This window comes from Periplaneta americana, chromosome 9 (assembly GCF_040183065.1).
Source record: "Periplaneta americana isolate PAMFEO1 chromosome 9, P.americana_PAMFEO1_priV1, whole genome shotgun sequence".
Taxonomy (NCBI): Eukaryota; Metazoa; Arthropoda; class Insecta; order Blattodea; family Blattidae; genus Periplaneta; species Periplaneta americana.
This window is the reverse complement of record NC_091125.1, coordinates 11,512,316-11,526,586: the sequence shown is the minus strand read 5'-3', so window position 1 is coordinate 11,526,586 and position 14,271 is coordinate 11,512,316. Positions and strand designations below refer to the sequence as shown.

General features: G+C 33.7%; 1 protein-coding gene across 1 annotated transcript in view; it reads right to left on the bottom strand.

Annotated features, from left to right (window-relative positions):
• Positions 1–13,801, bottom strand: part of LOC138705778 (zinc finger protein 341-like) — a 149,641-nt gene extending 135,840 nt beyond the window's left edge. The window contains exons 1-2 of the mRNA XM_069834412.1: positions 13,710–13,801; positions 13,510–13,620 (exon numbers count right to left, since the gene is read on the bottom strand). Coding sequence (XP_069690513.1) covers positions 13,510–13,620; positions 13,710–13,740 — 142 coding nt within the window. The 5' untranslated portion in view covers positions 13,741–13,801. The remainder of the gene's footprint in view (positions 1–13,509; positions 13,621–13,709) is intronic.
• Positions 13,802–14,271: the final 470 nt, after the last annotated feature.

Sequence of the window (14,271 nt, the reverse complement as noted above, 5' to 3'; positions counted from 1 at the left end):
CAGTCCACGATAAAATTTTTAATTCGATTATATTATAGGATGTTTACCAAAGTAATCCTTGAATTAATGGCATTTGTCACATCTGTCTATGCCTTTTAGTTTGCGAAATATTAAAGTCTTATTGCAAGCTCTGACGTCATAATCAGTGATCGCTTCAAAAGACTGCATTGTAGTTCCGTTTAACATACAGTGTAGAATGAGTAAATACATATGCATATGAAGGGTCCAGGGGAAGAACGTGCTAGTCACATTTTACTGTTTTTACAGGAGAGCAAGTTTAAAGTTTCAAGGTCCATTACATTCTATTGTATCTGAGTTATCATTTTTCAAATATTTCTGGCTTAATCAAGTTTTTACTCTGCACAATTAAACCACTGAAATCTCTATTGCCTGAGGTATTATTTGGCATCCAAAACAAAAAATTGATAATTTTGGACTTAACACGTTTTTCCCCTGGATCTTTCATATGTTACAGCCAGTTATTATTAATATACTTAAGACCTATCACATGCGTATACTGTAGTAATAATAATAATAATAATAATAATAATAATAATAATATTATTATTATTATTATTACAAAAGAATTGAAAATTGCATCTATTTATGAACATCTCAACCACTATAGACAAAAATGGCTTAACCATGTCAATAGGATGGACCATTCCAGATTCCCAAAACAAATTCTCCACTATATACCACATGGAAGACGATCTTTGAGACGTCCCCTGAAAAGATGGATGGAGACTGTAACAGGCCACTAGGCCTAATACCTGCAAGGACGATGATGATGATGATGATAATAATAATAATAATAATAATAATAATAATAATAATAATAATAACTTACCCAAACCCTATTCCAGTTTAAATCCCGTGTACAATCCATTCTGTTCCGGAAATATTGTTCTAATTTTATTCACCACACATGAAGGTATAATCACTATTCTTTCTTCCAATTGCTGTCCACGAATTTATCCAAGCAACAAACTGCTTATAAACAACATATCGCCACGTTTTGTTCTTTGTATTGTCTTTTGTAAGTAGTTTTTTTCTGCTTGTTTAGAATTCTTAGACTAAGATTATGTCTAGTCAAATTTAACGCCTTTGTGTCTAAAGTGTTCGAAAATAAGGATTATCCGTAACAGAGACAATATTTTCCTTTTTTAGATAAACAACATTATTAATTTCACAGCAACACAAACTCTCCATGTCCGTTTCCATTATTTCACATTTCGTACACTTACACCAATATTTATTTCCGGCCCTCCCTTCCATTTAAAAAACCTGGCTATTTTGAATTTCGCACTCATAGCGATTGGAACGACTTGGATCTGGTAAGGGTTCAAACTGAAAAGGTTTAATATTTAGATCCAGTGTAACTTAAAGGTACGTTTTCCTCGGTGCGACTATTGCGATGATCATTCAACAATGATCGTGCAACGATAATCATTGAGCACTATTTCTTTGTATTTTCTAGAGTCGCAGCAGTCGCTCGGAGGAAAACAGCTCCATATAAAATACAAAGAAATAGTGCTCAATGATTATCGTTGAATGATCATCGCAATAGCCGCACCGAGGAAAACGTACCTTAAGTCAATGCCTTCACTGAGTGAGTGAATGTATGAGAGACATGAACTATTCCTTACGAAGGGACTGCAGATACGTGTTTATCTCACGTCAACAATAAATTAGTACATGGTTTATATTATTCTATTGCGCCATAGTTGTTGAGTCACATAGTTTGGGCATGAATGCTATGTTTGGGGAAACCTCTAAAACATGTGGATCATCGAATTGCAGCAGTTGATAACCACGAACTACTTCCAAGACATTTTTCTGTATACTCGTATCTTCTCTCCACGCATTTCCCTTCCAGCTGTAGGTTTTCTTTTCCACCCATCGTTTAGTGGCTTTAGAGTATTGGAGTCTGGAGCCAGTTACCTCTCTTTTCATGTTGTAATTATGGTCCATTATCGCAATCATAGTTCTTGTTACCATTCCACCATATGGAAAGTGTTTTCTCTTAGGGGTTTAAAGCAATCTCTCATTATGGTATGATTCAAGTTTGCTGGTGTGACAAAATTGATTAGTCTGCTTTAGGTCTTTTAAAAAGGCAGGGTTACATACAATTTTTTTCAAAGCATTGTAATCCCTGGTTCCAAGGTTCGATTCATTTCCTCTCACTATTGTATGGGTGAATGTGTGCACATTTTTTATTATGTCTCTGTTCCTCCCCATTTGTGTATATTACAATCATGATTTAATACAGAAATGAATCTGTCTTCTAAGTCGTCAGAATCACCTTCATATGTAGCACATGACCACCATAAGTGATTTATGATGCTGTCTTTCCACACTTGTATTATCTCATATGTTTCTGCGGTGCCTTTAAGGTTTTTAGGTCAGCTTTTTGCCATGTGCCAAATGTAAAACTGATGGTCCAACCATTCATATTAGGTATTATCAATTTCCTAATTCCTCTATGCATGCTGCTTTTTCAAGATCGCCTACAATTAGGCCCTTTTGCAGAACTATGAAGTCTATAATCTTATCTGAATCAAAGTCCATTACACTTTAAGTCACATATTTTGCACTATAACCAGGTGAGTCAAATTGGCCATCACCTGTAATTCGTACGTTTTTATCTTTTAGGGAATTGGTAAGTTGTTCATGAATCTGAAAATAACTACATCTGAATGTTGGTTGTACGAATTTTGAAATTATTTTATAAAATGTTGTCTTGCCAATGAAACATAGATTGTAAAGTTTTTGAAAATTTTTCAAACAATTTGTACCTTATACCGCATCGAGTGCAGTATAACGCAGAACTCACTGCTATGCTTCACCTGTTCGAACTCCCACTCTCAATGATGGGCTTTCTAGCACACTTTCAGCAATGTTCCTATTGTTTCTACAAGTATTTGTAACAGGGGAATAACAAATATTACAGAAGAGAAACAAAATTTGCAACACTGACCAGAAACAAAAACACTTTTTGGCTCCCTATAAGTTACTGTTTGAGAATTTACAGTTAATAAATAATAACTTTGCAATCTTGCCTGATGCTATAAAACAATTAGAACAATCTGGGTTGGAAACGTCCAAAGGAATTAAAATAACAGGAACTATGTTTAATACCATAAATAAGGCAGCCCATGAACAACATGCAGAAAAGGTGAAAGAAAAATTCCAACAAATTCTGCAAAAAAAATATACAGTTATGTGTAACATTTTGAGTGGAGAGAAAAACGACGATACTATGGCGATTTATTCATTTGCACCTCTAACATCTTGTGACATGGAAAGAAGCTTTTCGATGTTGAAAAACTGTTTGAGTGAGAGACGTCGAACTTTCTCTTTCGATAATTTACGGATGTTTACTGTGATTATGGTTCAGTGTAATGCAGCCTTTAATCATCCAGCCGGTAGCAGTTAACATTTGAAGTAGGCCTAAGTTTTTAAATCATAACTAGGCCTATATTACAACTTCATTCCAGTATTTATAGATCGATTGAATGAAGTGATGAGGTTCTCTTTACCAGACTCTCTCTTGCTGTTATTTACGCGAGTGAATGACAACAGTACAGTCCATTGACACTGAACTTAAGTCTTAACACACATTTTTCCGTCCTGTAATTATAACTTTAATATTGCAGAATTCGCAATTACAAATTAAACTAGTGGTTTCCCAGATCTGTAACTGCTCAGAGAGATTGTGCACCACAATTAATTATATATGCAACTTCGGCATTATGTCCATCCATAGCGAGGAAGATGGCGTCATTGGGCATGGTCACACAAGTTACATTGGTTCATGGTCTATTTACTAATAACATTAGCATTCGGTTGTTGCCAAGTGTTGTTACATATGAAATGTTGCCATTTTCTATTTCACCACAGATCATGGAATGGGTGCCCATACACAATGCAGGAAATGAACGTCAAAATCAGGCTTATGAATTCTATATTGACTTTAAGGAGAGAACTGAAAGTTGAGAATTGCAATATATAATCAGCTTTCTGCTGAGCAAACTAATCAATGATTTTGTACAGATCCATTTTCTCCAAAATGTTGGCCTCTATGGAGATGATAGTTATAGTGATTTCACGAACAGAGAGGGTTGATCTCAATAGCCTTAGAGGCTACTTGACCATATTCCTGGAAAACTTGCACATTACTGTTTCTGATGCAGGTATAGGGAGGGTTGAAATAAAAGTTAATGTTTCTGTAGTTTCTATTGTATACAAATGCTACAGTCATAACCAGTTTGCTATTTCAAGCAGTTTGGTGTGAATTGTGGTTTTGTGAATTCGTCATAAATGGCGAACTGTAAGTTTTATCTTATGTTTAATTATAGTGTCTTATTTAATTGGTGGAAGAGAGAACCATATTCGTTCCAAAAATAAAGAGCTTACATTCCGGGTTCACGAGTATTTTCAGAAAGAATATGATGCTGCGAGGTGCGGTAAACCTATGATATCCATCATTAAGTGTATGAAAGAACTATTAAAGTGATTGGAATTAGTGAAAAGTAGAATTCTTAAGAAGAAACAAACAGGTGAATTGAGAAGTCCAATGAAAAAGGTCACGGGATTATTCTAAAAATAATATAGATAATTTCAACAGTGTTGCATTAAGAAGGAATACGGTATTTTATGTTTGTGTGGAGAAGGTTACATTCTAAGCTTGAATGACATATTAAAAATTATGGACAATTAGTGATGCCAATGGAGTTCCACGTGCGCTGAATGGTAAAGGTTCCAGGATTATAGTACTTCATGCTGGTAGTAAACAGGGTTTTGTAATAAAATGGGTTACTAGTGTTCAAATTCCGTTCAACATACCAAGAAATGGAGAGTGACAATTTAAAAGAAATAGTCTCAGGAGCAGCTTTTACCTAATATTCCACCTAATTCTGCAATTGTTATGGATAATGCAATAGGCCTACATGATACATAAATGAGTGTTCTACCAGGATTATGAAGTTTCTTTTGAAACATTCGGTAGTCCTCTTGCCTCCTGCAAAACTAATCTGCTACTGGTTTAAAATCCTGGCGAAACAACTCTCTCTATTCATGAAACGCAATACAGTGAGTTTTGACGATTGTTAATCATGTTTGTGCACAGATAATTTTTTACTCTTTTCAGCCACGAGATGATGTATTCTGCTGAACACAAGGATGCTGAGTACACATGAATATCCAGAGAGAGATGTCAATGTTTGGGTAAATCTGCTGCAGTCTATGTTGCCAACATTATTTATATGTAAAATAGTCCGTGAGTTACAGTTATCTTAAAATTGCCTCAAAATTCTCACCTTTCCACTTATTTTTTGTAATGTTTAGATGATTGAATATGTAGGTTTACATGCTTTTGATTTAACTAGTTATGTAGTAGTGCTACAGATTAATAATAGATGTTATATGAACTTAAAACAATATATCATAACAACCAATAAAAACTACTGAAGCATGTATCATAATCAAATAGGTACTATAAAAAGTCCTGTATCTCTTCAATCAATTTCAAAATTACCAACTTTCAAAATGTCGAAAAAAACAAAGACATTTCTGTGGGCCTAATCAAGTAATGAAACACTTCCTGTAGACCTACTCCAAAGTATCGCGTTAATTCAACACATTAAGAAATGAATATTATTATTGACCTTTCATCTTAAGAGGCAAATTTCTTACTTAAAATTTACCACCCTCTGAAAAAGCATCTGCCTACTCTGCCCATGCATAATTTGCTCCTGACAGCCCTTCACCCTGTAATGAGATAGGACCACACATACTATCCAGAGATTTGTTCCAGGAGAGGACACACAAGACTGACTCAATTTATGTGCAAGAGCACATGGTTTGAAAAAGCGAAAATACCTCCAGTGCAAGACTTCCTGGTTATACACTCCCTTGCATATACAAGTAGCCTATCATTTTATAGCTTCAATGTATCTAATGTTCGTTGAGGGATCATCACATTAGCAACAGAACTTGTCTGACTGATTCAGTTACTGTTGCGAGGTGTGTATGATTTTCAAGGGAGGAAAAGGCCTACAATGGAAAGGAGAAAACTGGCAGTCCTAGTGTTGTTGTTCAGATCAATGAGTGACACATTGTGGATGACAATTTCTCACAATGATCAGCTTGGCAACAGAGAAGGTGCAGATGACGATAGGCCCAAACAAAGAGATGTGAACACACTATTCAATTTTAAAGAGCATGTAGAGTTCATCAGCACAATCCACACAGAATGATGCAGAGGATATAATGGTTTACTGATTGGTTATTTTTCAGGTCACCTGACTGACAGTGAACCATTCCATCACCTCCTTGATCCAGCGAGCAATGTACATGTACCGGTACGGTCAATTCCACTGTGACGGGTGTTACTTTCAGAAAGAGATTCTTCGAAATTTAACTGGAACACAATAATTAATAAAATATTTTTACTAGTTCTTTCATACTCCAATGAATCTCCACTTCTTGCTTGTCAGACACAACTAATTATTTTTTTTCTAACCATTATTTGTCAGGTGATATAAGTGAAATAAACAATGTGACGGGTGTAACATGAAAAAGACATGCATAAATTAATGATACAGTTTAAGTGATAACTCTGTGAAGTTCACAGTTTGAATTAATTGTGTTACCTATTTTCAGCGAGAGGAAGTTCACGGAATCGAGTGATATAATGGATGTAATTAAAATATTAAGCCTTGCACTTACAATTTAATTAATCTTATGTGTTGGGTGTTACTTAATAATGTGACAAGTGTTACTTGCCTGAAGAAATTTCACATTTGGTTTTTTTCTTTTGGTTCAAATCATAGAACATACATTTTCTGTAGTTCACTACATAGACTTAAGAGTTCTGGTAGCCTAATATCAATGGTAGACGTATGTTTTCAAAGTGTGCAATTTTTTTAAGTTAACTTTCACTTAGTAAATTACAAATGTGATGTTGACAGGTTCAAAATTATACTTCTGACGCTCTAAAGTAAATTAATACAAATATTTAATAGAAACAATAAAAAATACAGCCACAAAATCAAAATAGTGTGGCTAGAAAAACAGATTCGCTTTTGATATTAAACTGTTGTTCCTAACATAAATTTACTTTTTAGTATATGTGCTCACTTCAACAAATGCTAAATATAAATTTATATTTCTCACAATGGAGTTTAATAAATTTTACTAAAACGGTAATTACAAAACAAAATGCAACAACTTAAGCAGCATCATACTCAGAGCTGTTTCAATTTTTACTATTTGGACAGCTTTTCCTACTGACTGGAATTTCGTACACAGGTGAATCACTGAAAACACTAGTGTTTATTAATGCAGCTTTTCTTACCCTTTAGTTTCAAACTTTCAGTTTTGTTTTCTTACTGTGAGCAGTAAGTTCTTTTCTTGATAGCTTCTTTGTTCTCCTAAGCTTTTCCCTCTCTCTCTCTCCTTTTGCAAATAGTCTTCATATCTGTGTTGTTCGGGTAAAGGGAGATGTCATAAAATGAGCTTGGTGATAAATGAAAATTAAACTTGGAACTCTTACTGAAAATACTTTTCTACACAAAACATATCAACTGCTAGTATTCTTTTCATTTTTGCACAGTCATTTGTATAATTTAACCCTTGTGTTCATCTGGGGAACAAAATTCCATCTGCACAAAAAATTACTTATCCCCTTTTACTCGAACACCACAGAATTTTATCTTTATTTAATTTTCTTCCCCTACGACATTCAGGTTGCCTCTCAGCTGCTGATTTCCCCATTCTGCAATTAAATATATACGGTATCCAGCTATCTCAAAATGTTAAAATTAATAATTGCATGGTTAACATGCAGCTTCGTGTATCCTAAAAATGCAGCAGCTTAATCTACATTTATTTTTAGGTTATGCTAGTGGTTAATATCTTCAGTAATTCATTCCTTGTTAAGTAAGCAAGAAATAATGTTACAGAATAGAAAAGTACTATGATTAACTAAAAGAGAACATAAGTACATTTACCTTTGTAGCCTATAATTTTTATGTAAATCAGAACTTTCGACCAAACATTCAGCTCAATGTAAATTTGGTGGGAAATCTTTCAGACAAGTAAGCTTTTGGAGGAAACAGGTATTGACGACTGTTGATAACTTAAACTTCAGATTTACCAACATTTGAAACCTATTTAATAATGTGTTGTGGGAACTACCTGCAATAAATCAAAATACAGAATTCCTGTGTTCTCCGTGCTCTAATTTTGTAACACCCATCACATTAAAACATTTGTTATTTTTAGTTTAAAAAAATTTTAAAAATACTGTACTTTTCGCATCATATTTCGACTTAGCTATCAAAAATTGGTGCCTTCAGGACAAAAACTGAGAGCAAGAGAGTAACTTTAAGCATATTCTGTGACGGGTGTTATTTTTAAAATAGTAAATTTTTAAACTCAATGACATTCATAAAAGTAAATTGAAACTGGCTTTAAAGTCTTCTCTTTCTGTTAATAGAATTATAACAGAGAACAGCCTTGTTTATTAATTTTAAGTTATGCTTTGGCAACAAACTGCCAAAGTAAATTTGACAGATCAAAAGTACACACTAAAAATATTCACTTCAGATGTATGTAAAACAAAGATGAATTAAATAAATCGAACTTTTCTGTTAATTTCTAAAAATATGAACTTTCCTGAAGAAAATGATATAAAGAACATACACTGAACACGAAATTTAATTTTAACTTCATTGTCCAACCTATTGTGGAATTGACCTACTAACAAATTCAGTCACACTGGCGAGCTCTCCCTCATCATCTAAACTAGGGTGGTATTCAAATAAAAAAAATTGACGATTACACTTACGAATTTTGTGGTGTCAGGACGGTAAAAATCGATTAGCAAACTCATTTCAGCAACGAATTGAAGACATTAGTCAGGTTTATTCTTTAGTATACACTAATTTAGTGTAGTGTTATTCTGTGTTTTAAGTTAGTGTAGTTTAAACTAGTGACAATATTCTTAGTATCAGGACTACTGGCTGCAATGAATAATTTTTTAGAACACTATGTTAGCTGAATTACATAATACAATATGACTTCCATCACCAAATGCGCAGAAAGTGGAATAGGCTAGATTTATAAAATTTACAGAGCAATGGAAGAATTGTAATTTGGTTTCCAATGGCTTGTAATGCATAAGTTATTTTATCTTATAGCTACAGGTGAGAAAACTGAATCACTGTCACATATTGGAAAGGAGAGCTGGGTAACCTATTCATAGCTTAACTTTAAACTCAAATCGGAAAGGAAATAAAAGATTGCAAATTAGGTCTAATGACGAAATTCAGACACAGCAGTAAAATTGGGCTGAATTCACTTATAAATGTCACTTTGATCCAGGGTGCATGCAGTATTTATTGAGAATCAGACTACAATTTATAGGTCTAATACTCGTATTTGTAGTACAAATAGTTCAGAAAACAATTTAAATCTCCATTGCACTGAAATAAATTGCCCTGGACTAAAGACTTTCGAAGCATCATTGATTAATCGCTTTTTAAATCAGTTGCAAAACTACTGAAGACAAATACCTTCACATAAATACAAAATGGACATAAGTGAATGTCTGTCCGAATGTAGGCCTACTACTGTTCGCAAATTCATTCTAGTGTACTAACTTCATCCGGGTCTAGTGTATATTACGATAACACAAGTTGGAACAATTTTCTTATATGATGTCTATGATGTTCACGTATGTTGTGTTAAGTCATTAGTTATTCATTTCTATGTTATAGAATAGAAGTCTGTTAGTTTAGTAGGCAGTGGATTTGAGTTTTTATGTTTTCAATGTTGGTATAAATAATTTTTTTATTTAGGCCTGAGTGGATTTTAGAATTTTGATTGCTGTGGTGTTCGGGAATGGTTTATTCCAAGGTGGATGTGAGTAATGGGACTGACATCTGATTTGGGTTTCATTATGGGTTAGATGGGTTAAATGAGAGGATAGCTGTAAGTGTCATGAGACTGAGGTATGTGACATGGGGTCAATTCCACTGTGACGGGTGTTACTTTCAGAAAGAGATTCTTCGATATTTAATTGGAATACAATAATTAATAAAATATTTTTACTAGTTCTTTTATACTCCAATGAATCTCCACTTCTTGCTTGTCAGACACAACTAATTATTTTTTTTTCTAAACATTATTTGTCACGTGAAATAAACAATGTGACGGGTGTAACATGAAAAAGACATGCATAAACTAATGATACAGGTTAACCGATAACTCTGTGAAGTTTACAGTTTGAATTAATTGTGTTACCTATTTTCAGTGAGAGGAAAGTTCAAGGAGCAAGTGATATAATGGATGTAATTAAAATATTAAGCCCTACACTTACAATTTAATTAACCTTATGTGACGGGTGTTACTTAATAATGTGACGGGTGTTTTGTCTGAAGAAATTTCACATTTGTTTTTTTTTTTTTTTGGTTCAAATCATAGAACATATATTTTCTGTAGTTCACTATATAGACTTAAGAGTACTGGTAGCCTAATATCAATGGTAGACATATGTTTTCAAAGTGTGCAATTTTTTTTAAGTTAACTTTCACTTTGTAAATTACAAATATGATGTTGACAGCTTCAAAATTGTACTTCTGACGCTCTAAAGTAAATTAATACATATATTTAATAGAAACAATACAAAATACAGCCATAAAATCAAAATAGTGTGGCAAGAAGTACAGATTCGCTTATGATATTGTTCCTAAAATAAATTTACTTTTTAGTATATATGCTCACTTCAACAAATGCTAAATATAAATTTATATTTCTCACAATGGAATTTAATAAATTTTACTAAAACGGTAATTACAAAACAAAATACAACAACTTAAGCAGCATCATACTCAGAGCTGTCTCAATTTGTACTCTTTGGACAGCTTTTCCTAGTGAGTAGAATTTCGTTTCACTGAAAACACTAGTGTTTTTTAATGCAGCTTTTTTTGCCCTTTAGTTTCAAACTTTCAGTTTTGTTTTCTTACTGTGAGCAGTAAATTCTTCTCCTTCTCTCTCTCTCTCCCTCCCCCCCCCTCTCTCTCTCTCTCTCCTCCTGCAAATAGTCTTCATATCTGTGTTGTTTGGGTAAGGGGAGATGTCATAAAATGAGCTTGGTGATAAATGAAAATTAAACTTGGAACTCTTACTGAAAATACTTTTCTACACAAAACACAACTGCTAGTTTTCTTTTCATTTGTGCACACTAACTTGTATAATTTAACTTGTGTTCATCTGGGGAACAAAATTCCATTTGCACAAAAAATTACTTTTCCCCCTTTACTCGAACACCACAGAATTTTATCTTTATTTAATTTTCTTCGCCTAGGGCATTCAGGTTGCCTCTCAGCTGCTGATTTCCCCATTCTGCAATTAAATATATACGGTATCCAGCTATCTCAAAACGTTAAAATTAATAATTGCATGGTTAACATACAGCTTCGTATATCCTAAAAATGCAGCAGCTTAATCTGCATTTATTTTTAGGTTATGCTAGTGGTTAATATCTTCAGTAATTCATTCCTTGTTAAGTAAGCAAGAAATAATGTTACAGAATAGAAAAGTACTATGATCAACTAAAATAGAACATAAGTACATTTACCTTTGTAGCCTATAATTTTTATGTAAATCAGAACTTTCGACCAAACATTCAGCTTAACGTAAATTTGGTGGGAAATCTTTCAGACAAGTAAGCTTTTGGAGGAAACAGGTATTGACGACTGTTGATAACTTAAACTTCAGATTTACCAACATTTGAAACCTATTTAATAATGTGTTGTTGGAACTACCTGCAATAAATCAAAATACAGAATTCCTGTGTTCTCCATGCTCTAATTTTGTAACACCCATCACATTAAAACATCTGTTATTTTTAGTTTAAAAAAATGTAAAAAATACTGTACTTTTCGCATCATATTTCGACTTAGCTATCAAAAATTGGTGCCTTCAGGACAAAAACTGAGAGCAAGAGAGTAACTTTAAGCATATTCTGTAATGGGTGTTACATAAAAACACTTATTTTAAAAATAGCAAATGTTTAAACTCACTGACATTCATAAAAGTAAATTGACACTGATTTTAAAGTCTTCTCTTTCTGTTAATAGAATTACAACAGAGAACAGCTTTGTTTATTAATTTTAAGTTATGCTTTGGCAACAAACTGCCAAAGTAAATTTGACAGATCAAAAGTACACACTAAAAATATTCCCTTCGGATATATGTAAAACAAAGATGAATTAAATAAATCGAACTTTTCTGTTAATTTCTGAAAATATGAACTTTCCTGAAGAAAATGATATAAAGAACATATACTGAACACGAAATTTCATTTTTAACTTCAATGTCCAACCTATCGTGGAACTGACCATGGTTAGTGGATTAGTTGAGGGGATATTTCAGTGACGTGAGGCCGAGGAATGTGAAAAGGCTTCAACAACGAGTTATGGATTGAATGATTTAAGTAAGTTTTCTCTCCCGTGTGTAGTGTAGGGAGATATTGAAGTTTCATCTTATTTTGTTCATACAAAAGGCAATTTCCTAGTATCGTTGATTGGTCATATGACGTCATGTATTATTACCAAGCCGAAGTATGTGACGAGGTTAGTGGTTGAGGTTGAGGGGATTATTTAAGTGACATAAGGCCGAGGAAATGTGTAGTGTCGGGAGACACGGAAGTTTGTGTGTAGTATAGGTAGGCCTATATTATTATATTTTACTGAAATTTATGATGAGTTTACTTTACGATACCACTGTTTACAGTATAAATTTACTGATTAACAGTATCATATTTTCTTCGAATGTCACAACCAAAAACAATCCCCTAGTGTATTTTATTGATGTCATTTCGTGACGTCACAATTTCTGTGTAATGCGGTTTCATACGCGGGTATCGTAATGTATACTATTCCTCTTCATTCTTTGAACTTTATGCAATAGGCCTAAGTATATCAAATAGCATATGAAATCTGAAAATATGATGACTTTCCCTGTAAATTTTAGGGAGTTTCCGGCAAAATCTGAAAGATTGGTGCAACTAAGCTCTTTACCAGGTGTCAAATGCGTATATCATAGCGTGGGCGACGGGAACCGGCCGCTACACTGTTTTTTCAGGTTATGTGCAGTTTTCTTCATGTCAAGGTGTCACAGTACTAAGCCTATTTCATTCAACAAACATATCAAAAAGGCTTACAGCTCAAACAAAACGCTTTAGGCCTATCAGAAACTTCACTTATGAGTTTTGGTAGGCCTACATTTTGAGGAAGAGAAGCAGCAGAAGTAGGCTTAAAAGTTGCTATTACCTAAAAAATATTATTAGGTCTAATTGTTACTGATGAAAAATTGTATTTTATCTATGTTATGACGTACAGGTGTGGTCGCCTGGCAAAAAAATAAACACTTCTTCAACTATAATAAATACACCATCAACTAAGGTTCAATAACGATTAGGGTTATTTTGAAACTTACTTGGTGGACGAGAGGCAACAACAGTGGTGCCGGGTAAACTTTCATTCGACAAACTTTGAGAATCTAACAGGGACTGAACTGTCAGAGCCGTTTGGTTATCCACAGACACACCTATAAGAAAAGAAAGAAAAATGTGAATAAGAGTAAGTTTGATAAGAAACAATTGATAGAATTCTTATATACCAGACCTAAATTCTCACCTCCTAACGTATCAAATAGCAGATGAGCCATTCTAGCCTATATTTTACTAACCCCATTAGAGGACATAAACTGAAGGAAACTAACAATCGACCAAACACTTCCGGTCGAACAACGTTCATCACAAGTCTCGATTAGTAGCAAAGAGCTAAGAAAGAGCCAATATAGCAACGAGCAAAGACGTTTTATAGTATACGTAAAATTCTCGGGGCAAGAATTAATAACACGTTCGTATCATTGCATAAATTTAATGAAAGGTTTCGAATGAGTCCCGTGCTATACTTAAGAATACCGCGTAAGTATTTATATACGAAGAATGTATTTAATAAATACTCGCACTTAATAAAGAAGTTCCCTGCACCAAAAATAAATAATTCAATAATGCAATAGTACTTACGCGGTATTCTGAAGTCGTTTCGAGTCCCGTTTCGCTGGAATCTCTCCTACAAGGTATGGGAACATCCAAAAGCAGTGGCGTGCGGTGCTATTTCTCGATGGGGAACAGGTCAGAAACAACACATAATAATAATAATAATAATAATAATAATAATAATAATAATAATA